We start from the raw sequence: 27,461 nt of genomic DNA, 5'->3' as shown, positions 1-27,461 counted from the left end.
TAAGTTGGCTAACGAATTTTCCTAATGTTTTCATTTCTAACGGAGTAAGTATCCATGTGCATAACCTACATAAACAAAAGTCAACAGGTCCTGAGGCCAAAGAGTTGGGGAACTGACTTCCTAGACAAATGGTATGATTGTCCTTCAACCCAGGGTCAGACTAAATTTACTCTTACCACCCTACCTATAGCTAACGCCAAGGGGAAGCCTAATGGAAAGCCAGCTTTAAGAAAACCATTCTCCACGGGTTAAATTCCTCTCTTGTGTGGCCTATTTGGAGCTTACCCCAGGACAGGGGGCGGGGTGGGAGGAGCCAGCGGGTGGGCGGTGCCTTGGGTGGGAGGGGCCTCACAGAGCTCCTCCACGCACTGCATTCTGGGATGCGGCCTCGACCAATGAGGTGGGCGCTACGTCACAAGGGGCGCCGCTGCGAGCGGCGGGCCTCGCGGGCACTCGGGCCGGCGCCCCGGGACTGCCAGCCGCGCTGCCCCGGTGCCCGTGGGCCGTGGGCCGTGGCGGCCGTCCAACATGGTGGACTACTACGAGGTGCTGGGCGTGCCCCGCCAGGCCTCGTCTGAGGCCATCAAGAAGGCGTACCGCCAGCTGGCGCTCAGGTGGCACCCGGACAAAAACCCCGAGAACAAGGAGGCGGCGGAGAGGAGATTCAAGCAGGTGGCCCAGGCGTACGAGGTGTTGTCCGACGCCAAGAAAAGGGACGTGTATGACCGCTACGGCGAGGCGGGCGTGAAGGGCAGTGGCGGAGGCGGTGCGGGGCCTTTCGAAGACCCCTTCGAATATGTCTTCAACTTCCGCGACCCAGCCGACGTCTTCAGGGAGTTTTTCGGTGGCCGGGACCCGTTTTCGCTTGACTTCTTTGGAGACCCGCTTGAGAACATTTTCGGGGGTCGGAGGAGCTCCCGGGGAAGCAGAAGCAGAGGGTCCGCTCCCCTTTTCTCCACCTTCAGTGAATTTCCAGCATTCGGGGGTGGTTTTCCTTCTTTTGATACAGGATTTAATTCCTTTGGTTCCCAGGGCCATGGGGGCGTTTCTTCTTTCTCCATGGCTTGTGGTCGGGCTGGGGCGGGTAACTTCAAATCCATGTCGACGTCCACCGAAATCATTAATGGCAAAAAAATCACCACCAAGAGAATTATTGAGAATGGCCAAGAAAGGGTGGAAGTGGAAGAAGACGGAGAGTTGAAGTCCTTGGTAATAAACGGCAAAGAGCAGTTGTTGCACATTGACAGCAAGTGAATCCAGCGCCCGCTGAATTTCCAGTGCGTCGTGAGGAGCAGCAGGACGTTTTTCTGAAGGTTGCCAGTGAACTCCACTTTCGGAATGACGGTACTGAAGGATTTATAAACGGTTCCTGCCAACGCCTGTTTGTTCTTACTGCTGGGAACCACGCGCATAGGACCTGCTTGTCTTGACAACTGTCGTAAATCTGTACGCACTTTGCTATTTATTAAATATAATCGCGAGGCAGACGGTGTTAATTTCCTAGTACTAGGACAAAAGGCTCAGCACAGCACCGTGAATCTTGCCTTTCCATTTGTTTGAGATGTGAGTCCAGGTAGTTTGCTCTGAAGTTAACATTACCAAGATAAAACGGTTTACTTCAGTTGTTTAGCACATAGTAATAAAAGATATGACTATATATAAATACGTATATATGTATGTATATATATATATATATATATATATATATATATATACATATATGTAACACCTGTGCTTAAAGATGGTATTTAGTTCCATATACATGCTGGTCACTTAGTAAGAGTTAACTGTTGTTTAAAGATAATGTTAAGCCTAGGCTTTTGAAAAGCAGATAAATATGGCTAAGTGGATGCATTAGTTTCATGTGGGTGCTGCAACAAATTACCACAATCTTGGTGGCTTAAAATAACACAGATTTATTATCTTAAATACCTGGAGGTCAGAAGTGTGAAATCAGTTTCACTAAACTGAAATCAGTGTTGACAGGAATATGTTCCCTCCAAAGACTGTGGGCAAAATAAGTGAATTTCTTACAGTTACATGGTTGGTTAATAGCATTATTAGGACCATATTCAGGTCACTTAATGAAAAAACTGGTAGTGATGACTCAAATACTTAATGCAAATCTGATTGCTAGCCTGGACCCAACTTGATTCTACAACTATGATTGATGGAAATGTGAAAAGCATTTCTACAAGGCTATATAAAACTATCCCATTGTCATGCCCAGGGTATATCTAATATCAAGTTAGAATGATAAAAGCTAGGTTTCACTTGGAATATTGACTAGATGAGGCAACATGCACACGTCTTAGGGAGTAGCTTTTTGTTGGCACACTCTATGCCCCCAATGAAAACCCTTTTGGGTTTATGGTTGCCTTGGGATAGTCCATCACAAAATGTGTCGTCCCCTCGGTCATCTCCAGGGAAAGGCTTGCATAAGTCATGAGAGTGAAAAAAACAACTGACTGGACAGACAAAATGCAGCATGCTTTAAATTCTTTTAGAAATATATGAGAATGAATTTGGTCCCCTTTAGTACCCTTAAAGTCCAATCCCCATGGAATGACATGCAAACGACTCAGCAGGAACATAGGATTCAGCTACCACTGTCCCTCAGGGGCACAGGGAGTCTGTTAAACCACATCAAACAGTAACCAAAGTACTAGTAGTTGTTTCTCATGCAGTGTATAAGAAGTATCAGAATAAAACAGACTACCAGGGCTTTTTAAAAATGAGATGATTTGTTAGCCAAGCAAAGAAATTCACACCAGTGAAGACATTCACTGGGTAATTTGCTGGGAAAGAGTTTTGGGGAAGTTGGGGGAGATGGGATGTCAGGAGTTTTGAAGTGATATGAAGAAGGGTGTAGAGTTTCATGGTAGATATGCCAGTTAAGGGTTGAAAATTACCACTGAATAGGACAAAGTAAGTGCATCTGTATCTGCACAATTGATTAGAATAAGTCCCCATTGTTCAGTGGTCAGGAAAGTCTTCAGTTGGGTCCAGTGAAAGTCTGGCATACCAGGGTTACTCAGAGGTCATGGATCTTCAATAATTCTGGCTAGCTCTAATAGCTGAGGGTAACACAGTATTGATATACCCTGAATTGGTGTTGCTAAGTGGGAAGTTTCTCTTTTACAGAAATATAAAGCATTTTATTTAAAAATTCCTCAAAATTGAAAATTTCTTTTAAAATGTCTTGGGTCAAAAAAATCACACTACTATACACCTATATATCAACATTCATCTTTTATGGAAGGGTTTGAGTGGGCTTTGAGAGTAGCAAAAAAAGGCAAAGATGACCATCTGAAGTCCCCTGCAGTGAATTCCTTCCATGGAATCACTAGCTCCTTCCTAAAGAGCACACCAGGCAAGGAGAGACACATTCCTATAAGCCCCCAAGAGACCTGGAGACCTGTGGCCATCTCAGCAGAATCCAAATAGCCAAACACTTCCCCTGGCAGGAGCTCCTCGTGTACCTGCTTTTAGTTCTGCCTACCTCACTCAAGGGAAAGCATTTGGAAGAGAGAATGCTCTCTTCAAATAACCATTAAAGGATCAGTCTTCTTCCCCTGTAAAACCACTCCTATTTCCAAATAGGAAAAGACACTTTCCCCATCTTAGGAAATCATTTACCCAACTGCTTACCTCTCTAGGATATTCTAATTCTACTTTCTCATCCTACTTTATCAATAAACACATAATCCGTTCCTTTCCTCTTCTCCCAGGCCCATATAAACCCTTTCAGTATAAACTCAATCCCCAGCAGTCTAGTGTGACTGCATGCTGCAAAGTTGTTAGTGGCCTTATTGATTAAATAGCCTATTCACCTTTATCCCAACCAGCTGAATTTTGGACTTTTTAGTAATATAAAACTCTTTCTGCTACTAATATGAAACTTGTAGTATACCCAATCATAAATAAGTTTTCTAAGGTGGAGTTCTCTAAGGGGACCTCATTTTTTTTTTCACTTAGGAGATAAGAATATTTATGTAAGACCAGGGAGAGTGCTTCATTGGACATTATCTATATTTGATAAAATTCAGAGGAATTCTTTGCCTTGGAGCTTTATGAAAACAAAATGATTTGTTGAAAATAAGTCTATTCATATCATTGGGGAGACAGTAACTAACTTGTAAGCAAAAAAATAAAAAAATAATGCACATTGAAAGCAATAGACATCTCAACTGATAATACAGGAAGTAAAATCGGTGATACAAATACACTCTTTCAGAGATACTGTCCCATGATGCATCGGAAAAATAGAGGAGATAAAGTTGGAGAGGAAGATGATACTGACAGAGATTGGAAAATAAAAGTCTGTGGATGGCATAGATTTTCCAAAGAAACCAGAACAAAAATTTTGATAACGTAAAGGAAAACCTTCAAGTTTTCAATAAGATCTGGGTTTAATTTTAGGCTTACTGTGCGTGTGCATGGTAGATACAAAAATGGCCCTGCAGATATGTTCACATTTTAATCCCTGGAACCTATAAATATGCTACTTTATGTGGCAAAAGAGACTTTGCAGATATGATTAAATTAAGAATCTTGAGATAAGGAAATCATCTTGGATTATCTGGGTAAACTCAGTTTAATCACAGGGTCCCTAGAAGTGAAAGGGAGGCAGGAGACCAGATGTGAAGATGCTGCCCTGCATTTACATGGAAAAGGAAAAGTGCCAGAGAATTTCCAAATTAGCAACAACAAAAACTTGTCTAAAAAAAAGAAAAAAGGAAATGATGCAAAAAAAATGAGCTTACACTAAATGGAAGGAATGAAATCAAGTATATATACATTGTGTGAATGGATGGCATTTCTACATGAAAACTATCAGGAGAGGCTTTTTAAAAATGTTATTAAAAACTAAGCAAACTTTTTTTATGAAGTTTTTGTTTGTTTTTTAAGTTTAAAGTAAAAAGATGACTTCAAATATATGGTCAAATGGTTTTGGGCAAAGGTGCCAAGACTATTCAATGGGGGAAAAGACAATCTTTTTAACAAATATTGCTGGGAAAACTGGATATCCACATGCTAAAGAATGAAGTTGGACCCTTACCTAACACCATATAAAAAAATTAACTCAAAATGGATCAAAAACCTAAATGCAAAACCCAAAACTATAAAATTCCTAGAATAAAACATAGGACAAAGCTTCATGGTGTTGGATTTGGCAGCGATTCTTAGATATGACACCAAAGGTACAGATAATGAAAAAAATAAGACAAATTGGACTTCGTGAAAATTTCTTTAACTTGTGCATCAAACAACACTATCAACTGAATAAAAAAGCAACACACCGGATGGGAGAAAATATTTGCAAATAATTTATCTGATAAGAGATTAACATCCAGGACATATAGAGAACTCCTAAAACTCAACAATAGCAACAACAACGAAAACATTTCAAAAATAGGCAAAAGACTGGAATAGACATTTCTCCACAGAAGATATACAAATGGCCAATAGACACAGAAAAAGATGCTCAATATCACAAATCATTATGGAAATTCAAATCAAAATTACAATAAGATGCCATCTCACAGCCATTAAGATGACTACTATCAAGAAGAATAAAAAACAAAACAAAACAGAAAACAAGTGTTGGAGAGGATGTGGAGAAATTGGAACCCTTGTGTACTATTGGTAGGATTGTAAAATGGTGCAACCAGCGTGGAAAGTGGTATGGCAGTTCCTCTAAAAATTAAAAATAATATTCCCACATGATCCAGCAATTCCACTTCTGGGTATAAACCCAAAAGAATTTAAAGTACGGTCTTAAAGAGATATTTGTACACCCATGTTCATAGCAGCATTATTCACAATAACTAAAAGCCTTAAAAAGAAAGAAAATTCTGAAATAGTCTAGTACATCATGAATGAAACTTGAGGACATTATGCTTAGTCAAATAAGCCAGTTACAATAAGACAAATACTGTATGATTCCAGTTGTATGAGGTACATAAGTAGTCAAATTCACAGAGACAGAAAGTAGAAAGGTGGTTGCCAGGTGCGGGGGGTAGAGTGGGGAGTTGTTGTTTAATGGGTATAGAGTTTCAGTGTTTCAGGATAAACAGAGTTCTGGAGATTATTAGTTGCACAACAATGTGAATGTACTTAACATTACTAAACTGTACACTTAAAAATGGTTAAAATGGTAAATCCTATGGTAGGTGTATTTTACCACAATTTAAAAATTTTTAAAAGCAAACTTTATGAAGAAACTACAATGGTCATCAAACTATGTGCACCAATCTTGCAAGTGTATGTGTATAAAGCAAAAACTATTAAAATTCCAAATATAAATTGAGCAAAGTCCAGTTAAATTGGGAATGTTTTAAGACATCTTTTTCAGAATTGGCCATGTTGAGTTATTTAATAGAAAATATTGAAAAAATAGGAGTACCTATGGAACATTTACAAATGTTGATCCTATGTTGTCCCATATATTAGGTCGGTGCAAAAGTAATCGCGGTTTTTGCAAAACTGCAATTACTTTTGCACCGACCTAATAGTAGTAGCCATTAGCAATATATGACTGTTGAGCACTTGAAATGTGGCTAGTCCAAACTGAGATATTCTATAAGTGTAAAATACATACCAAATTTTGAAGACTTAGTATGAGAAAATAAAAGAATGTAAAATACCTCATTAATAATTTTATATTAAGAATATCTTGAAAGGATAACGTTTGGGATATATTTGGTTGAACAAAACATGTTATTGAAATTAACACCTTTTTGCTTTTTTTTAACATGCCTACCAAAAAATTTTAAATGACACGTGTCTTGCATTGTATTTCTATTAGTCCTTTCTGAGACAGGACCACTAAAAATGATCGTGTCAACAAACACAATTTGCTAGTTCCTTTATCCTTCCACTGAACACCCACAAGCAAAAACCCTCTGATGTATCAGTTCACAACTCAACTTCTCTGCTCCTACACAGCTGAAGAAAATTGCACAACTATGGTAACCTTTACAAAAGGACAATCTTGGTTAAAGCATGCCATCATTTGTCAATCATTACAGACCTGTACCCTTACTCCTCATTCCTCTTAATAACCATTGAAAACTTTAACCACACTACTGGAGGCACTTGAACAATTTATCTAACCGAAGACTGTTAGCAAGAGAACGAGAGGTAGAACTCTACAAAAAAGATTGGTAGCCTGGCACATTGATTGGCTAAAGGCAGCAATACAGACCTGAGACAATGGCTTCCTGTTGGCACAGTTTATGCCCCCAATGAAGACCATGTTGGGCATGATCGGCCGGGGGTAGTCCAACACAAAGTCTCCTCTGAACAGCCATACGGATGCATGGCCGAAGACGTCCGCCAGTGATACCTCTCTCTGAAGAAGCTCAGAGGCCAGTCTTGCATAAGGAGTAAAAGAAACGTGGCATATATAGTTCAGGGCCAGAGGGTAAAGCATGTTTTTGACCCTTTGCAGAAACGTCATGTGGTCTGAATTCCTTGTTAATAACCTGGGGATATATGAGGAAGGATTTGGGCACTGTGTGCCTTCATAATCTAAGTCACATGGAATGGTACGCAAAAAGAACACAGCAGGAAGCGACAGGTACTTAGCCAGCACGGCCCCACAGGGGTAGAGGGGATCCGTTAAAACCACATCGAAAGCACTGGCATTCAGATGCCTGATCAAGTCCTTGTTATGTAACAGCTCCTCACAAGACCTTTGGAAGACCAAAGATGCATTTTTCATAATTGCCACAGAGTTCAAAAAAGTTTTCAGAAAATGCATTCTTTTAAAAACCAGTTCAGTCTGGCTCAGCATGAGGTACTGAAATTCCTCCTGGGTGTACGGAGTGGCATAGGTTTTCAGGGTGAAAAAGTCCTCCCCCTTGACATGCATGGTCACCTCTGGCGAAATGACAACGATTTGGTGGCCTCTGGCGTGGAGCTCCTGCACGGCTTTCCGCATGCTGAGCCAGTGGCTGCCCTCCATGGGGACCACCAGCACCTTCCCACCCTCAGCCCAGGGCCCGGCACACAGGAAGAGGAACAGCCCCAGGAACACCGGCAGCGGAAACTGGAGTCCGGCAGCCATCTCCGTGGACGCCAAAAGCAGCTGACTTTCCAGGTCAGACTGTGCCTCCTACATTTGTTTTCTTTGTTGTTATCTTATCTTCAAACTTATTAACAAGATTGCATGTCATTGGAGGGCATGGTGCCCTCCAAATGTTAATCATTGCAGAATGAATCTGTCCCTGACCTACACCACTGGCCATTCACCCCTCTGCTTTTCCTAGGTAAATGTCGATCCCCCTTATTTTGGAGAAATTCATCTGACTCTGCTGCTGTCTTTGGGGAACATTCTAGTTCACTCTTTTATTTTTCATCCAATTCCCAAAACAAGGCTGTGGGTGCCCATTTCTCTGCCACCTACTCCTCTGTTAACCATTCTACAGGATGTGACTGAGCTCTGAGGCGTCACCAATGCCTAGTCCCCAACCAAAATCTTTCTGCTGGATGTGATAACTTATTTGATAACTCAAGACTCTTTCCTCCCACTGGTGGTAACATAGAGCATTTCCCCCAAAATATATAACATTGTATGGGAGTTTTCTCTAACGGGGAAGGGGGTCTTGGCTCTCTGGTTTCATTCCTCTTCGAAACAAGGACATCTCTTGCAATGTTCAGGGAAGAGCCTACTTGAAGCGGCTGTGAAATATAGAACTATCTGGAGGGACCCTGAACTCAAGACTTGATGAAGACAACATAAGGGTTTGTTGAGAATTCTCTATCTCCCTCATGGTGTAAGAGTTGCTGTTACCTAAAGCATAAGAGGGCGAGACGACCCTTAGCAATGACACAGTGGAGTCAGACAGCACCCTCCCCCCAGGGCCTGTTCACCACAGGACAGGCGGGAGCTGTGACCTCGCCTCAGAGCAGGCTCTGAATTCCTCTTCTCTTGAATGCTGGAGACCCCAGTCTTCTGCTAGTCTATTTAGGGGTGGGGTGTATCTTAATCTGGGCCTTTAATACATCCTGCACTTTATGTTCAGGCTTCTCTTCAAGGTCATTTACAGCCCTAAAGCCTCATAATGATGGATTCTTCAGAACAAGACAGGCTACATAATTTGTGGGTTCCCTCTGAGGGTGGGGCCCTGTGCGTCCACGTGGGCCACATGCCCGTGAGGCCAGTCCTGCTCCACAAAGTGACTCCCATATGTGTTCATCAGGGTGTTGGCATCTCCTCATCCTGTTCATCCTGGAGACCACGTGGGTGGGCCCCTTGCTCTATCCAACCTTCTCCCGCACTGTGTGTGCTCTTCTGTATCCCTGGCTTCTGCCATAACGATATCCAGGCCCAGGCTGCCAGGACTGGCGAGGCTGAGGAAATGACCCCCAGGAGAGATCTATGGTGATGACCGATTCCACCACTGGACAAATGTGTGCCAAGATACTTCTCACGTAACACCAGCTGCCACCGTGCAAAGAGTGTTTGGTTTAACTATTCCTTGTGGGCTGTGAACCCAGGATCCTAGTTCTCTCCCTGCCTCTCCGACAGCAACTTCTCTGCTCTTTTTCTGGATCCTCTGTCTGTCCAAGCCACAGAACTGCATCTTCCCCAAGGCTCGGTTTCTGTCCTCTACTCACAGATTAAATCCTACAGCCGTGCAAAATTGCTTGCGTGTGTTAAGCCCGGTACTGCTTGTGCCTTCCACCAAGGCCATAAAAGCAGGAGAGCGAACGGAGCCGATGGCTGGGAAGGTGGAACTTCAAGTTTGTTATTAGTGCTGCAGTTGCTGTTATTATCATTAGCAAGAGAAGCTGCTATTTAGGATCCTAACCACCCCATATCTGGTGGCAGAAGCAGCAAGTTATGGAAGCTGGCTCACCTTCGTTCCAACTTCATGCCTTGATAGTCCCTGTTCCTTGTACAGCTGCAGCTGCACTGGATGCCTGCTGGAGAGTCTACCAGGGCACCTTTCTAGCTTTCATCACTTTGACCACCTGCCTTGTGTTTACAACCCAACCTGACCAGATGTTATAAGCCACGTAAGAAGACGGTGTACCTAAGAAATTGGGAATGGTGGTGGTGTGTTCTCCGCTCCAGTTAGAGATATAAATCTACGTAGAATACATGAAGAAGCACGGAACATCCTGGATAGGAAGATTTAACATTGTAACGTTCTTGATTTTGTCCCAAATTAAGCTACAGATTTAGTGCAAGGCCAAACAAAAATCTCTCTGGGATTTTTCAACATGACCAAAAAAAAATGCGTTTTTTCAATTCACCTAGAAGCATTTTTAGCTTCTGGTAATACAGAAGTTGCTCCTATCAGACCAATGCACTCACAGGTAATGATTATAAACTCTTGCAAAGAGTTTTTTTAAAAAAATACCTAGTGGCACTAGACAGCAAGCAAAAGCAGGCGGAAACTGAAGTGGAAGAAGGGGACAGTGGATGACATGGGAGCAGGAGAGTGGCCAATGGCCAGGGTAGAGTTTCCCTACTTCTTAGCTCCCGCCTCTTGTACATCTGTCCTCATCCGTTGCACCAGTTCTCCCTGTTAACAGGGAGACTATCTACATCAGTTGTCACCATGTGGCCAGAGGGTGGCCAGCACCTCCGTCAGCCCATCCCCCAGGGGAGCCAGCACCACCCTGGGGTGCGTCAGAACGACACTGAGAAGCCCATGTTTCCTCCATGCCATGGTATGTTTCCGTGGTGACCCTCCTGGTTGCACCAAACTGTCAGAGCAGATTACTGGGCACCGATTGTCAGTCCCAGGAGAGGACCCCAACTCCATGGAGCATAGTGAAGACCATCACTGTGCCAGCCCCCAGGGATGGACGCCAGCCCCTCTGCCTGCTGCTGGTGCTCCTGGAGTTGCCAAGAAGAACACAACGCAGTCAAAGCACGGCATGCAGCAGTGCTTTACTCACACGGAGAAGACACACAGCCAGATGGGCTCCAACAGTGATCCCCCATAGCCAGCAGGTCCCTAAGACAGAAGACACAAAGCAGTTCGCCCATGCACGCCCCTCCTGTGCCACCATAGAAAGACAGCATCCCCTCCCCTCAAAGGACAGATACAACAGTGGGATTGGGCAGATGCCATGTGATGCACACGCGTCATAGAAAGACAAAGAGCATTCTTTGAGCCTGAAACAGGGAAAGGCATTCCCACATGTGGTAATGAGCTGACACAGGCTGTGTGGCCCTTTATCTTTTGATAGGGAAGACTTCCAAGCCCAGGGTCCATTCTTACGTGGCGAATGGGGCCCAAAGACTGCGTGCACCTTTCCCAACATTTATTTTTACGGTCTTTTGCGTGGGGGCAAGCCAGAGTTGGTGCCACATCCAGCTCCTAAAGCTCATTCTCAAATGCTTTGATGTCCCCCACCTCCTCTTGCACAGAGGCATGGAAATGGCAGCCAGCATTCTAAACAGTAAGAGAACTAAATGACTCAGGAAACTCACAGAGGCAGAAAGCAAAGAGAGGTGTGTTCAATTCCTGGGGCTGCTGTATCAAGTGCCAAAACTGGGGACTTAGGACAACAGAAATGTACTCGTATTGTCCTACACTCTGGAGGGTGGAGTCCAAATCTGGGTGTCGGCAAGGCCATTCTCCCTCCAAAGGCTCGAGGGGAGGACCTTTCTCTGCCTCTCCCAGTTCCTGGTGTTTGCCTGAAATCCTGGGTCCTCCTTGGCTTTTAAATGCATCACTCCACTCATGTGTCCATCTTGACCCTGCGTGTGTCTTCACATTGTCTGCCTTCTGTGAATGTCTGTCCCTGTATCCAAATTTCTCCCTTTTGTAAGGACACCAGTCATAACACCAGTCATATTGGATCAGGGCCCACCCTAACGACCTCATGTTAACTTGATCACCTCTACAAAGATCACATCCAAAAATGGTCATATTTTGAGGTACTGGGGGTTAGGGCTTCAACATATCTTTTTTGCGGGGTCGCAGTTCAACCCATAACTAGGGACTAGTTCACCACAGGCTTTGTGTGCCAAGCCTGGGGTGCCTGAGTTTTCTCCTAAAGCCTGGGGCAGCCAGTCACTGACATTAGTGTACTATGGCCAGCTTTGTGCTCCTGAAATGTCCCTCTTGCAAAGAAGTAGGGAATGACATAGAGGGGTCAGCCTGGACCCATGGAGTCCTATTCCGAGCCTGTCTGTGAGAGGTGAGGGCTTGAGTCCAAGCTGCAGAACAGATGTGAGAGGCCTTGTAAACTGTAAAAGTATCCACTAGGGGGCGCTCGCAGCCAGAAGGCAGCACACAAAGGGCGATCCCTAAAGTGGGATTTCTGGATTACGTGGTAGCTCTATTTTTAATTTTTTGCGGAAGTTCCATGCTGTTTTCCATAGTGGCTGCACCAATTGACAGTCCTACCAACAGTGTACATGGTTTCCCAGTGTCATTGCCCCAACTGTGACACCAAAAAATGTCTCCAGACATTGCCCCGGCAAAATCACCCTCATCTGAGAACAGCTATCTAGGTGATTCCGGAACACAAGAGGGGAAGAACTTGAGAACCAAGGAGCTAGTACTGATGACCTGGGATCTAGTTTCCTGGGAAATGCCCCCAAAGCTCAGTGCAAGAAAACCACGTTGTTTTTATCACCTCACAAAGAAAACATTTCAGCCTGTATTGAGCTAAGGTCCAGAGAAGAGACAGATGGGGGCCTCGTCCTCTCTGACAGCCTACAAAGCTCTCAAATACACTTTCACATGCTGTCCATTTGATCCTCAAACAACGCTGAGAGAGACGTGGCAGACATTGTCAGCCCCATTTTCAGGTGACAAAGCAGAAGTCCAAGGCTTTGTGGCAAGGAGGCATCTGGTCACATCTGCTGACTCATCACTCAGCTTGCTTTCTTCCCTTTGTGAGGCTGATGCTTTCCGGGTCTCTATGCAGTAAACAGTGTGAGGCAAACACATGACCAGGGAATGGGTTCTTATCCTGCTTGTGGCGCAACCCGTGGCCTCAGGCAGCTCACTCAGGGTGCTCCTTTGCATGAGGAAGTTGGACGACCTCCTGTCTGAGGGGCCTCCATCCTCGTATGCCAGCCTAAAGCAGCCCTGTCCCATTTGTGTTGCATTTACAATGTCCAAAGCTCTCTTGTGAATTTGACCATACCAGCCAGCCACCATGACTTCCTGAGTGTTCCCATTTCACAGATGGAGTTCTTACTCTACTAACATAATGGGAACAAGGGAGGGACCCTGGAGGCTCAGGGAAAGGAAAGCTGGCCCTTCTCCGCCCTAGCTGAGCCTGGGCTGTGCTCTCCTCCTGCAGAGCTTGCTGGGCAGAGGGCATATGCTGATCCTGAGCTCTGGCCAGGACATGCCGCTAAGGTCTGTGTGGCCCAAACAGGGAGAATAGAAACCTGTGCTTTTGATGCTTTAGCAGTTCTCTGCATTGCAAGCAGAAGACACTAGGATTTATCTCTGAATTCCTTTGTTCTAAGAAAAATGTTTCAAGTTGCAGTTGAGCGCCAGGATCCCAAGATGAAGTCCCCCAAGTATGAACCATTGCACCTGGCAACTTTGCTCCCTACCTTCAATCCAGCCGAATACAACATATCTCTGGAAATCTGGGGAGCGCCAGCTGAGCAGTTGACGGTAAGATCCTGGCTTAAAAGGGAGTACCTGCTTTAGTACAATGACCCCAAACACCAAGGGCTCCTCGGAGATCCTGCCTTGACTCGTTGGACCTACGCAAGCTCAGCAAATGTCTGTCCCAATGTCAGACCCACTCCTAAGACCTTGCTCCTAGGAGCTGTGGTTGGGATTGGGCCTCTCCTGCTGTTACTACGTTTTCAAAACTGACAGAGATAGGAAAGAAAAACTTATCCAGGAAGGAAAATTGGATCGAACACTCAACGTCTCATGTTAAGTCTGGCAACGATGATGATCTGTATTATTGTTTAAATAAATCTTCTAGTAATCATTCAAAAGAAAAACACTCCAATGACCCTTCCAATAATTAAATAATGCACGTAAAACTAAAATCTCTTCTATGATGGAGATATCGGAAAGCTGAGCCTCCCGATAGGAAAAGAAGTTAGCCAAGGGACAGATGAGTCTTGGCTGAGAAGCAAGAATGACAACAAACGGAGTGAGTGTTTCAGCATCTGGCCGGCCTGGATTGGAGCCCCTGTGGGCAGAGGGAAAGACCCCTGCAAGATTGTGATACGAACAAAACTGCTTTGGGGCCAAGTGACAATGTGCACGGCGCTGGGGCAGAGGCCCTGGGCAGGGCTGGGATAAGTGAACTCAGAACACCCGTGGCTGCCCCACGGCCCAGACTCTGAGGGCCTCCTCATGGGAACCACCAGCTAGGCGGCGGGGAAGCTTCTCCAAGGCATCTTGGGCACAAACACTGGGGAGCCCTCGCAGGTGGCTGAGTCCCCCCTTCGGCAGAGGAGGCCGGAGGGACTGTGACAGAGTCACACTACCATGGGTGTGAGTGGGAAGGGGTCTCACTGTGCTCTTCCACGTGGGTGAGGCTGGGAGCCCACAGGCTGTCCTGAGAATGGACACATTTTCCTAGGCTGTGAACCAGACTGGTACCAAAGGAACGTTCGCCAAGCTCTGGTTTCCGAAAGGCTTTGCTCAGTTTTGAAAGAAATATGAGTATGTGTTTTAAGTCAGGCCAATCGTTACCTACAATACATGCTTGCTGACTTGATACGTAAAATTGAATTTCATTGTTTATTAATTTGAATTTCTTGGATTATTTCTAAAGTGAAATGTGGTTTCAAACTTTTATTAGCCACGTGGGTTGTTTACTTTACGTATCGCCCGATTGTCATCTTTGCCTACTAAGGAGTGTGGTGGAGTTTTTTTAGCTATAAATCAGGCTTTTATTTTTTTCTGATCTGCAATGTATCTTCTTTTCTTAAAAAAATCTACTGAGATGAAGTCACATAAAATAAAATTGAACAATTTTGAACAATTCAGTGGCATTTAGCACCTCTACGATGCTATATACCCACCATCTCTGTATGATTCCGAAATATTTCCATCATTCCACAGTGCACATTTTTTTCAGAATGTTAAAATGATTTGATTATTTGACGAAAGAAACTTGATTTTGATCACTGTGATTTAATTTCTAATAATTCCAAATAGAAATTGATAATGACTTATTGTAGCACAGAATGTTCTCTGTGTGACATGCAGGGACTACAATTGAGATACAAATATTAATTGAAGTCAAGGACAGATAAAGCTATGTGGGGCTCAAAAAAATACATTCACTATGGTGTGGTTTTTCAATATGATTAAATACAACTTGTTTTGCAAAAATAGGATGGTGGGTACCAAGGCACCAAAAATGACATTTTTCCTTCTTATGCCTCATGTTTCTTATTAACATTTTTGCTTATTAACTCCTTGGTTACATTTTCCTGACATGTGAGGTTTGTATTTCATGCCCCAACAACCTCCTTGGAACTGGCCCAATTATGCTCCTCACCCCTGGCCCTGCGGCTCGTGGCTACTGTTTACTGTGTTAACAAAGAAATCGGCCAATGTCAAAGAAGGCTAGTAAGGGTCTTTGGGACCTATTTGGTTTTCTTTGCAAGGAAAAATGCATTGAAAAAGGGGATTCTGGTGTAAAAGACAGTCATCTGAAGCCTTTCAAAGGTGTAAATATTAAAACAACAACAACCCCCCCAAAAAAAAACCAAAAACAAACAAACAAAAAAACCCAAACTCACAACGTTTCATTTTCCAAAGGACCTCTGGGCCCTCTTCCCTTATGTCAGGAGGGTATCTACAAATGCATGCCTCGGGTCAGAGGTCAACACACTTTTTCTGTAAAGGGTTAGATAGTAACTGTAGGCTTAGGGGGCCACACACACCACTGTCACCTGTTCCTTGCTGTTTTTAACATCCTTTTAAAAATATGAGAACCATTCTTAGCTCTGGGCCATCTAGCCACAGGCCTCTGGGCTGATTGGTCCCCCAGCTATAGTGTGCTGACCCCTGGTGTAGGGTCAGGGGAAAGCAACACAGAGGTGGGAGAACAGGTTTTGAGCTAAGCTGTCCTCTTAGCTCTGTATCCTCTCAGTCAAGCCTTCATTTGTTTCCAGAGCAGGTACGGGCAGGATTTGGCCAGGAAACCTCTACGGTTCCTTCCGCTCTTGCCAGGCTGAGCTCTGTCTTCCTTCAAAACCTCAGCCTCTGGTCTCCTCCACCCCCTCCTCTGAGCCTGGCATCGCCTGCTTCAGGCCTCTGGTCTCCACCACCCCCTCCTCTGAGCCTGACATCGCCTGCTTCAGGCAGCCCTTCCAGGTGACAGCCTGCCAAATGAATGAGGGAAGGCAGGGCGTGTGAGGATGATGTCTGCACATGAAGAAACAAGGCAATCCAAAAGGAAGAAAGCCACCAACCTGAGACAGGACTCCCAGCTTCTTACAGTTGCACCCTCCAATGAAGACCATGCTGGGCAGGACGGGTCTGGGATACTCGAACACAAAGTCATATCTTAACAGCCAGATGGAGCCCTTCTGATACAAGGTGGGTAAGTGCACTTCTCTCTTGAGGAGATTTGAGGCGAGGTCTTCGTATTTTGAATACAGACAGTAAAATAGAAAGTTCTCCAAGTAACTGACGAGGAAGTTGGCCACCCGTTGGGAGAAAGTCATCCGTTCTGAGAACTGGGTGTAGCACCTGGGAACGTAGGACACGGGGCTTGGGCTTCTGCTGAACGCATGCTCCAGAGAACACGGGAAGCCCCTGAAGAGGTACACGGAGGGCAGGCCCAGGTACTCGGCCAGGATCACCCCACAGGGCAAGGCCGGGTCTGTGAAAAGGACATCGAACTTGCTCTCCCTGAGGAAACTCAGGGTGGCCGAGTCCTGCAGGAGACTCTGGCAGTTCACAAAGAACATGTCCACGACAACCATGTTATTCCTGTACTCGGTCAGGGCGGCAGTCAGGTACCATCTCTCCGCAAAGTGCTGCTTTCCGAAGGCGAGGAAACGGTTCTGCAGCTCCTCCTGGTCGTAGGGCACCCGGTAGACTTTCCTCGTGTAGAATTGGGATTCTTTCAGAAGCAGATTGACTTCTGGCACCAGCACTACGACCTCATGCCCCCTTTGGCTGAGAAGCTCAACTACGTCCTTCATACTGAGCCAGTGGCTTCCCTCCTGCGGGACCACCAGCACCTTGTCACCTAGAGCCACGCCCCAAAGCACGGACAGGACAATCCCTGCAGAGAGACTCCGGAATGCTTGGAGAAGGCAGGCCATTCTGGCGGGAATGTGAATAAACAGTTCACATTCACTAACCTGCATGGCTCTGGGCGATTTTCCCCAAACAAGTTAGTCCTCCTCACAGACCCCGCCTACCTCTCCTTGCTCTGAATTTCGCCCTTTGAAGTGCAAGAACCTAAATAAATATTTAATCATTTCTAAGAGCACAGATAACTTGAACCGACATGCCCCTTATTGGCCTGTGCTTCTGGGTTTAACTTTTCTCTTCTTCCCCACCAACCTGCCTCTGCAGTTTGAGGACATCTTAGAGTGGCACTCCCAGTCTTCTCTGGGAGCAGCCTGGATTCCTCAGCTTCAGTGATGACAACCATGGCTGCACAACTGTCAAGGCTTCTCCACTTCCATGTCAAGGCTTTCCTCACAGCACAAAGCAAGTGTGAACAGAAGCCAGATCCACGATTCCAAACAAAACAGTGGAGCTGCTTGCTCCAAATCCTGCCTAGCACAGCGATAGGCGGTTTAAAAGGGGGTCACAGGGAAGTCTGTTAGCACTTCCCACCCCCTCCTCTTGGTTATACCACTGTGGCTGGGGGGTTTCTGTTTATCAGAACATAGAATCTAATCCAAGTGGGTATGTGGTGACGAGCACAAATTCTGGAAGGGGCTTGCCCCTTCTGAGCTGTGCGACCTCATGGCTGTGTACCTGCATGGTGGCACCTGTCAGGTGGGGGCTGCATCAGTACCTCCCCCCAGAGGACTGTGAGAAGAGCAGAGTACAGGTCCCTCAGAGGGGCTCCCTCTGGCTCCAGCCAGGCCGCCAAGTTCTATGTGATATGAACTGTGGGGTAAGCTGGTAGTCAAAAAGTAGCTCCTAAAACATCTCACAACTCTGTGCTGTGAATGCAAGAACTATAGGCCCAGGAAGAGGGGACAGAAGAGGAGGTGGGAACTGAAGAAGAGAAGAAAATATAGAAATATAAAATGACGGAAAGGCATCAGGTGACAGGGCATCTCACGGGCATGACTCGACCAGCCAACAGTTGAAACAAGAAGGTGCCTTCAGCATCGGGACCCCTGACATCTCCAGAAAACCATGTTCTGGCTTAAAAAACTATTTCCCATTGTCTTAGTTTCCTAGGGCCAGTGTAACAAAGCATCCCACACTGGGTGCCCTCAACAAGAGAGATTATTCACACCGTTCTGGAAGGTGGAAGTCTGAGGTCAAGGCCTCGGCGGGGCTGGTCCCTTGCGAGGGCTGTGAGAGAGAATCTGTTCCAGCCTTTCCCCCAGCTCCTGCTTGTTTGCTGGCCATCTTTGGTGATTCAGGGCTTGTGGAAGCATCACATCGTCTCTTCTTTCATCTTCACATGGCGTGTCTGTGTCCAGAGTTCTCCTTTGTATAAGGACCTCCTTTAACTTAACTAATTACATCTGCAACGGCCGTATTTGCGAATAAGGTCACGTTCTGAGGTACCGGGTGTTAGGACTTCAACATGTCTTTTGGGGGAATACCATTCAACCCATAGCACACTCATCCATCATCTCATGCAGTACAAACCGCGGAACGCAGGGCTGACACACATTCTATAGGTGAGAAAATGAGGTTTGCTACCTAATGGAAGGGGCTTATTTTTTGGTAACTTCTGCAGCTTCGGAAGGAAAATTGGCTACTTCTAATTCAGCCGTTCTCAACATTTCTGTTCTCAGGACTCCTTTATACTCTCTCTTAATAATGAGTAAGGACCCCCTCAAAACTTTTGTTTAGGACCAGCCCGGTGGCTCAGGCGGTTAGAGCTCCATGCTCCTAACTCCGAAGGCTGCCGGTTCGATTCCCACATGGGCCAGTGGGCTCTCAACCACAAGGCTGCCAGTTCAATTCCTCGAGTCCTGCAAGGGATGGTGGGCAGCGCCCCCTGCAACTAGCAATGGCAACTGGACCTGGAGCTGAGCTGCGCCCTCCACAACTAAGATTGAAAGGACAACAACTTGACTTGGAAAAAAGGCCTGGAAGTACACACTGCTCCCCAATAAACTCCTGTTCCCCTTCCCCAATAAAATCTTAAAAAAAAAACACTTTCGTTTATGTGGGTAATGTCTACCCAAACGAACTGTTTCAGAAGTGAAAACTGACACACTGTAAAAACACATCCTCATTAATGTATTTAAAGTAACAAGAATAAACCCATTACAAGTTAACATAAATAACATTTTTTTCCTGAAAAATAATTGTATTGCCCAAAACAAACAAAGTAGTCAGAAGAGTGACATTGTTCTACCTTATTTACAAGTCTCTTTAATGTCTGACCTCATAGATGACAGGGGACTCTCCTACCTGCTTCTGCAGTCGCTCTGTAGCATTATCACACATCGGTGGCCTCTGGAAAACTCGACAATACCATCGTGCGAAAATGAGCGTGGAAAAAGCAAATAACATCTTCATACTATGATGAAATAGTATGATCTCACAGACCCCTGAAAGGGTTTCAGGGATCCTAAGGGTTTCCAGAATACACTTTGAGAATCACTGTTCTAGATCATGGGCTGGCACATTTGTTTTTTCTGTAAAGGCCTACATAGTGTATATTTTAGATTTTGTGGCCCATTTGGTCTCTTTGGAGATGACTCAGTTCTGCTCCTTCACCAGGAAAGCAACCACAGGCAACACTAAACAATGGGCACGGCTGTGTTGCATTTGGCCCATGGGCTGCAGTGTGCCTGTCCCTGCACCGGATAGTGGTAAAAACCAAGATGTCAACTGCTCTTTGCATGTCCACACGGCTTGCTCCCTCCCTTCATTCCAGGTTCGGTCACTGTTATCTCACAGAGATCTTCTCTGAGGAACCCACTGTCACGTAGCTCAGCCCATCACCTGAAGCCCCGCCATTCTCCTTATTTTGCTCCATCCCATTCACCACTACCTAACGTACTGTTGATTTCTAAGTGACTCCCCAGCTAGAACGGGAGCACCATGAGGGCAGTGACGAATCATCTTGCTCTCTGCGATATGCCTCGTGTCTAGAACAATGCCTAATAGACAATAGGCACTGAATAAAACTTTGCTGAATGAATGGACTTGCTTTTGATTTGTCTGTTTCATTCTCACATTTCATTTTCGTTCTTTTTTTTTTTTTTTTAAGTTGTGAGGATTCACACATGAAATAGAGCATTTAAGGAACTATGCACTCTTTTATGAGAAAAGCTGCTCAGTGACACTCTGGACATGTAATCTGTCCCTTGCCTTTAGGAAATTAAAATATGAGAAGTATAAGTCTAACCAGCATGCACTGAAAGCCCTGGAGCAGGAGTCCAAAGGCCTGGTGTTGCTTCCAGCCCTGCCACCCAGCCAGGGGCATGACCTGATTTTCAGGTTTCTCCACTGAGACCCAGGGTGAAAGGGTCACGGTTGTCCCACCCACATTGCTGAGGAAGGTCCAAGAGGTTGAGGGATATGGGAACCAGGCCGTCCCAGTGAGAGGCGGTTCCTAGCATGGCTAGAACAGACCCGCCCGTCGCTAGTCACGCACAGTCCAGCTGGCACGTGAAGTGCTGTCCTGACCCATGCCTGTTGGCTCAGGAGGCATGTTGAGATCTGGGAAAGGAGAAGACGCCCAAGGAACAAGGAAGGAAGGGAAAATGCCAAGCTCAGGACTAGCCCCAAGAATGCAGCCAAGACGGAAACTCATTGCAGCCTTCCTGGGCACAAGCAGGGTTTTCTACCTACAACGATTAGAGCCAGGAGAGTGGCAGCATCCTAGTGTGGGTCCATCTAGACAACAAGAAGACCCCAAAATGGTCACAAAGGAGCACAGTACAGGTCCACCTCTCCAGGGCAGGCACAAGCTCAGCAGGTTCGTTCTAAGAATAGGACATCTGGAGGGAGAAAGGCTTAAGTAAGTATGTGCAGGTAGGAGAAGCAAGAGGTGCTACAAACCTTAGGTTCTTTCCGGACCCTACTCTGCTGAGAACCTTGGCCTGGCTCCTTCCTAGCACAGCCTTGCTCTGGTGTTTGTGTTGCTAAAGAAGATGTCTGCAAAAAAACATGTGGCTGGGCTGTGTGTCCTGTTCCTATTCCCAGCAGGCCCGAAGGGACATTCATTGGAAGCAGGACAAAAAAATAAAAAAGGAACTACCACAACTTTCTAAAACATCACCAGGGAGATGCCTTGCAAATTAAGAAGGTTTTAGAGAACATTTCTCTTTGTCCTTATGAGGTTTGACTGTTTCTAAGAATGGTGTGTGTGTGTGTGTGTGTGTGTGTGTGTGTGTGTGTGTGTGTGCACGTATGCAGGACACTAAGAAGAATCTGGCATATCTGCCAATCACAATGGTAGGGGGGTCCTAACCGTGAGCTGCCCTAGAGCGCCAGGCCTGCCCTGGGTGGTGTCAGCCTCACAGTGACTTCAGGCATCACTGAGTGTCCAGGCAAAGGACAGACTCTTCTGAGGGACTCCTACAGACCCAATGACCTAGCTTGGGACTTACGTCAGTGGACAGAAGGGGATACACCCTGGGATGAAACCTGAGATTTCCCAAACAGCAAATGGAGGATGCCAGACATTTTAGGTAGAGGGGAGATGGAACGGTGTGAGTGGGGATGATCTCATGACAGGAACAGGGGGATGTTTAGAAAGGTTGAGCCTCAAATTACCCACAATTCACGAGTAATGGGGCCTAACCTACAAGATTTAAAAAGACCTGAAAAATGTTTGAGACCTGAAAAAAAGACATTCACTGAATCCAGCATACAAAAATGGCAAAATCAAATTAATAAATGTTTTATTAAATTGCTATACAAATATAGCTACACGTGAATTGGTCCATCCACTATGGTTCAGCTCATCAAGTGACTTAGACAGTATATGTGGAATGGGACATGGAGGCAATTTAACCCCTCTGATAGGCGGTGGGTAGGGGCTACAGAAATCAGTGCTCTGGTTCCAGGTCTTGGTACAGGTCCAAAATGGTCAAGTGTGAATCTCCCATGACTGGACAGGGTAGTACAGAGAAGTATGGCTTGCCTGGCCAGACATCTCCCGTGGGCATCTGTCTTACCATAATGGCTGTGTCTGTGACTTCCCATTGGGGTGGGGGGAGGTTGCCTCAATGTGGGTGATGGTCCCAGGAGCCAGGAACAGTGGGGAGGGAGACAGGCCACTAAGTAGCCATGACAAAGAGACTACTCAAAGAGACATGATATAGGACTTCCACTTGCCTGCATTTACAATAATAAAAAGACCCTCGAGTACGGGGGTGAAGGGGGAAGAATATACCTGTGTGCTAAACATTAAAGACCTCACGCTATTTGGCCTCGTGCCACCCCTGCTGTCTTCTCTGCTTGGCACACTCTTCCCCCAACTTCTCAAGACCTCTCCTCTTCATCCTGCAAGGCCCCATATAATCACTTCTCTTTGTACGTTTTCTTTTCCTTCCAAAGTATGTTTCATAATTTGTAACTAATTAATGTCTATATCCTCACTGGATGGCAAGCCACGCACACAGAAGGCTCACAATGGGTATTTGTTCAATGAACAACTTTGTTGGTTAAATAACTAAAACAAAGGTCAACTGCATGTTATTTTGTAACACCAGAAAGCCAACAAATGTCATGTCCACTGAGTGATTACAGGCCATATGACATAACTCAAACATGGCCTCGACCAATTTCAAGGCACATACGTTCCCAAAAGGCCACAGGCAGGACACTTCCTGAAAGTCTCCACTCTACAGAGGGAGGCATCGAGCTCTATAGACACATGGGCTCTAAAATCAGAATGTCTGGGTTCCGTGTCCTATGAGTGTTCGTAGCAGGATTTTTCATCATAGCCGAAAAGTGGAAATAACCCGATGACCATGGACTGATGAACAGATAAACAAAATATGACATGCCCATGCAACGGTATATTACTCAGCCATTAAAAGGAATGGAGGGCCTTCCCTTTTACAAAAGGGATTTTGTGAACTCTAGAGTCAAGTCGATATCAGCTGAGGTCGTCTTGCTCCTTAAGATCCAGGTAAGTTTGAGCCAAAAGTTCATTCAAAGTCCCGTCCAGAGTCCCAGGCCCTTCCCCATCAGTGTGACCTTCCAACGCCTATTAATATGTGTAACTTCTGCTGAATCCTGGTCTTCCTTTCTGTGTTCTCAGAATATTCTTTTATTTCAAAGCAAATGTAAGATCCAATCCCTGCCATACCCTATGGCAACTCTAAATGCCAGACTGTTTCATGGAGCAAAACTCTCATGAAGATCAAGGGTCCCTAAGGCACGTGCTGTCTCAACACAGCACGAAGAAAACTACTCAAAATCACACAGTCGACCCTCTCATTCCTGAAAGTCTTCTCAGCGCTAGCAATTTCTCACTTGTCCTGTGACCCCTTCCAGTGACCAGTCTCATCTCTCCCTTCAGTAAACTGAGAGTTCAAAAGTAGATGCAAATAGGGGGCTGGCCTGGTGGCTCAGGCGGTTAGAGCTCCATGCTCCTAACTCCGAAGGCTGCCGGTTCGACTCCCGCAAGGGATGGTGGGCTGTGCCCCCTGCAACGGCACCCTCCACAACTAAGATTGAAAGGACAACAACTTGAAGCTGAATGGCACCCTCCACAACTAAGATTGAAAGGACAACAACTTGACTTGGAAAAAAGGCCTGGAAGTACACACTGTTCCCCAATAAAGTCCTGTTCCCCTTCCCCAATAAAATCTTTAAAAAAAAAAAAAAAGTAGATGCAAATAAATAAGGAAATTCAACATATGACAAAGATGACTTTCAAGTCAATAGGTGAAAGATAGATTTTTTAAATTAAATTATGTGAGAACAATGGACTATCCATTTAGAAAAATAATAATGTTAGATTTGTATACTGTGTAAAATTCTCATTGTAAAAAAATAAAACTATTATATGGGAGGGATTGAAAACATTAAGACACAGTGTGGAAAAAATGTTTATATATCTCAGGCTTGGAAAGACTTAAACAGATTGAAATCCAGAAACCATTCAAGAAAAAGTTAACCAGTTTGACTACCCAAAAATGAAAATCCTGTATGACAAAACATGAAGAATAGCCAAGGAAAAAATATTTGCAGCATATATAAAGAGCCAAGTTTTAAAGTTCCTAATACTCAAGACTTGTAGAAATTAGCTATAAAAGGACAAATAGCCCTCCAAAACATGAATAAAGAATGTGAATACATAATTCACAAAAGAGGAAATGCAAATGGTCCATAGATATCTATGAAAACTGAAGCAGCTGTGGAGAATTTTTGTACCAAAAAAGTAAAAGTGAGCATATCTGAAGCTGGAGAGGGTATGGAAAAACTAGAACTCTCATATATTATTGGCCAGCATGTCAGGTTGTTCAATATTTTGAAAGCAATTTGTTGAATTTATTAAAATATAATGTGTGCATACAGTTAGACCCAGCAATCCTACCCCAGAGAATTCTAACCTACTACAATAAGAGTAAGAATATGGAAATACATGAATGTAAAGACCTTATTTTAACATATGTAGTACTGTCTTATTTATAAAGGTTAAAAAAATGCTTAACTATCAATCCACATTGGTTACTTGCATAAAGTATGGTGCATCCAAAGTAAAGTATTTTATGCAACTCTTAAAAAGCATGTCCCGGGTTTGTATGTATTGACTGTAAAATTCCATGATTTATTGGCAAGTGAAAAAGCAAAGTAAAGGCAGTTTTTGAAGGTGTTGACCTGCTGCCTTCTCAAACAACTAGTGCTCTAACAATAAGCATTTATTCTACAGCCACCACCCCCAAAAAAAGAAAAGAGAAAGGAAAAAAAGAAAAATTGAGGTAAAGAGCAACATGTCCAGTCTGATATCAGATTTTATTTTCATAAAACAAGTGTGAGAACTTATAATAGATATATGCATATATGTAAAATAATTTCAGAAAAAAGATGTAAGAGCATTCTCCTACAGGGGTGGCATTGGAGTAACCAAAAAGGAAGTTTCGTTTCTTAGTGTGTTTTTCAGTACTTTTCCAAAAACTCTTTAAAAAATGCAGCCTGGAAATGATATACAATTGTATCGATTGTATACACATAGGCATCAAAGAGGACAGCTTTATAAAATATGCTAACACGCAATTAAATGAACTGGCACAAAATAATTTGTTGCACCAGAAAGAAATTCCAAATGTAACTTGTGTAAATGACAAATCAAGTTTCAGTAAGGAATCTTTGTTTTGCTTTTTGGGGCAAAGACAGATTATTCTGAACACGCTAAAGGAGAGATAACTTACCTTTGGCAATGGCTTTCCCGGAAGGCAGTTGATGCCTCCAACGAATATCATATTGGGCATCACGGGTTTGGGATAGTCCAAAACAAAGTCAATTCGTAACAACCAAATTGATGTATGGCTGAAGAGGTCATATGCTGTGACAGTCGTCTGAAGAATCTCAGAGGCAACTTCTAAAGCCATCTTGAAAAAATGTCCACAAAATAAACGTTCCTCCAAGTAGAAGATGTGATTCCATATTTTCTCCCTGAAAGTCATGGCATCTGAGAACGCGGAGAGATCTCTAGGAACGTAAGAAAGTGGGCTGGGGCATTGAGCACCTTCTTCCAGATAGTAGCAGAATATTCCTCTGGCGAAGACCACAGACGGCAGTGAAAAATATTTGGCTACAATTAAGCCACACGTATCAAAAGGATCTAGAAACACCGCATCAAAAGAACTCTCTTCTATATATTTTACTAATTTTGTGTTATTAAACAAACTCCTACAACGTGAAAAAAAGTATTCAAAAACATTGTTGGGTGATTTCAGTAACAAAGAAAATAAACTTTTTGCCTGATTTTCCCAATGATAGTCAGAGAAAATCCTGAACTGACGATTCATATCTTCCAGGGTATAGGATGTGGAATAAGTCTTTACTGTAAAATTGGATGACTTTGCCATGTGCCAACTCACCTCTGGCATGACTACAACCACCTCATGCCCTCTGTGGGTGAGTTTCTCCACAACCGAACGCATGGTAAACCAGTGACTCCCATCCATGGGTACAACCAGCAGCTTCCCTGCTTGGGCAAAGCCAGGTGTCAGCAGGAGACACACACATAGAGGAAGGAAGCCAGTCAAAATTGCGGGAGCCATCGGATAGGTCCAGCCCAGAGCAGTTCAGCTGCTTGGATTCGAAGCTCGGGTAACAGAGTCGGCAGAAGATGTTCAGTCATAAAACCTGCCCCAAGAGAGGGCGTGTTTTCATACATTTATAAAACACACACACCATTCATTGCCAATGATTTACTCATAAGAAGATAATGAGTAACAGCAATTGCTGAGGTGCCTCCTGGTGTGTTTTCCAGACAAGAATAGTTTTGATCTTTGCCTAGGCAGAGGTCACGTGCTGTACTGCAGTGCCAGTTTAGAAACAGAATTATTAAGCAATGCTTTCGGACTCTGAGGACTCAGAAAAATAAAAAGGAAAATAAATTTCAGTAAAGATGGTGTGTTTATGTTTGGAATTTGTCCCAAAGGAAAATTTGCAGGCTCTTTGCCCAGCAAGACAATGGCATCCCAGGTTCCAAGGAAAGACTGGAAGCCCCTTCCCACCAACCTCCTCACTGGCCGTGAAACTGCGCTTCACAGGGGTCTCCACAGTGCCTGGCTTCGCTGCTTGTCTTGTTCCAGCTCCAAACCCTCCAAGGCCTCTGAAATGGTGAAATAAGATTGACAACTCCACCTACATGGACAATTCTAGGGATGAGATGGGATGTGACGGTCATCTATTTTACATTGATATCCCTAGGTATGTCACATGCAATGGGCGGGCACCTGCCCGTGCTTGCCAGAAGCCCTCTGCTGAAACTCCTCTCTCTTTTCTCTGCTTCCACATTCCTCTCTTTAGACCTCTACACTGCGCTTGCCCCAATTGGCCTGGCGTCCTCCTTCAGGAATCTCTCTATGTGTCTCCCACACTCTACCAAACACTCCTCGAGGTCAGGGGATATGGCTTCTCTGTGTTTGCACCCTCCTCTCAAAGCACCCATGCTATACCTCACACAGAGAAAGCACACAAGGAATGTTTGTTGCACTGGAGTGGATCTCACTGTGCAAGTTTTCTAGACACCTTCATGGGGGAGTCAGCGGTGTCCATCGTGTAAGACCATGAGGAACATTTGGTCAGAGATTCCAGAGCCAACCTGGGGCCATAATCTTTGCGAGGAGCCAGGATGGCTCCTTCCAAAACACACAGACTCTTACTAGACATTTGCTCAGTCATAAT

At 44.7% G+C, this 27,461-nt stretch overlaps 2 protein-coding genes and 1 pseudogene across 4 annotated transcripts in view; 2 read left to right on the top strand and 1 right to left on the bottom strand.

Moving 5' to 3' along the window:
• LOC109451503 (UDP-glucuronosyltransferase 1A6) overlaps positions 1-26,430 on the bottom strand; it is a 40,871-nt gene extending 14,441 nt beyond the window's left edge. The window contains exon 1 of one of the 3 annotated variants that reach the window (XM_019739798.2): positions 25,475-26,430. In XM_019739798.2, the coding sequence (XP_019595357.2) occupies positions 25,475-26,329 (855 nt within the window). In that variant the 5' untranslated portion in view covers positions 26,330-26,430. Of the gene's footprint in view, positions 1-7,210; positions 8,118-16,390; positions 17,312-25,474 lie in introns of those variants that run through there. The other 2 variants (XM_019739797.2, XM_019739796.2) reach the window with 2 other exon arrangements.
• Positions 529-1,254, top strand: LOC109451504 (dnaJ homolog subfamily B member 3). Its single transcript, XM_019739800.2, has one exon. The coding sequence runs from the start codon at positions 529-531 to the stop codon at positions 1,252-1,254; it is 726 nt and encodes a 241-aa protein (XP_019595359.2).
• On the top strand, positions 13,465-13,968 carry LOC109451462 (NADH dehydrogenase [ubiquinone] 1 beta subcomplex subunit 4; annotated as a pseudogene).
• Positions 26,431-27,461: the final 1,031 nt, after the last annotated feature.

The sequence above is a fragment of the Rhinolophus sinicus genome, linkage group LG01 (assembly GCF_036562045.2).
Source record: "Rhinolophus sinicus isolate RSC01 linkage group LG01, ASM3656204v1, whole genome shotgun sequence".
NCBI lineage: Eukaryota > Metazoa > Chordata > Mammalia > Chiroptera > Rhinolophidae > Rhinolophus > Rhinolophus sinicus.
This window is presented reverse-complemented; position numbering and strand designations above follow the sequence as displayed.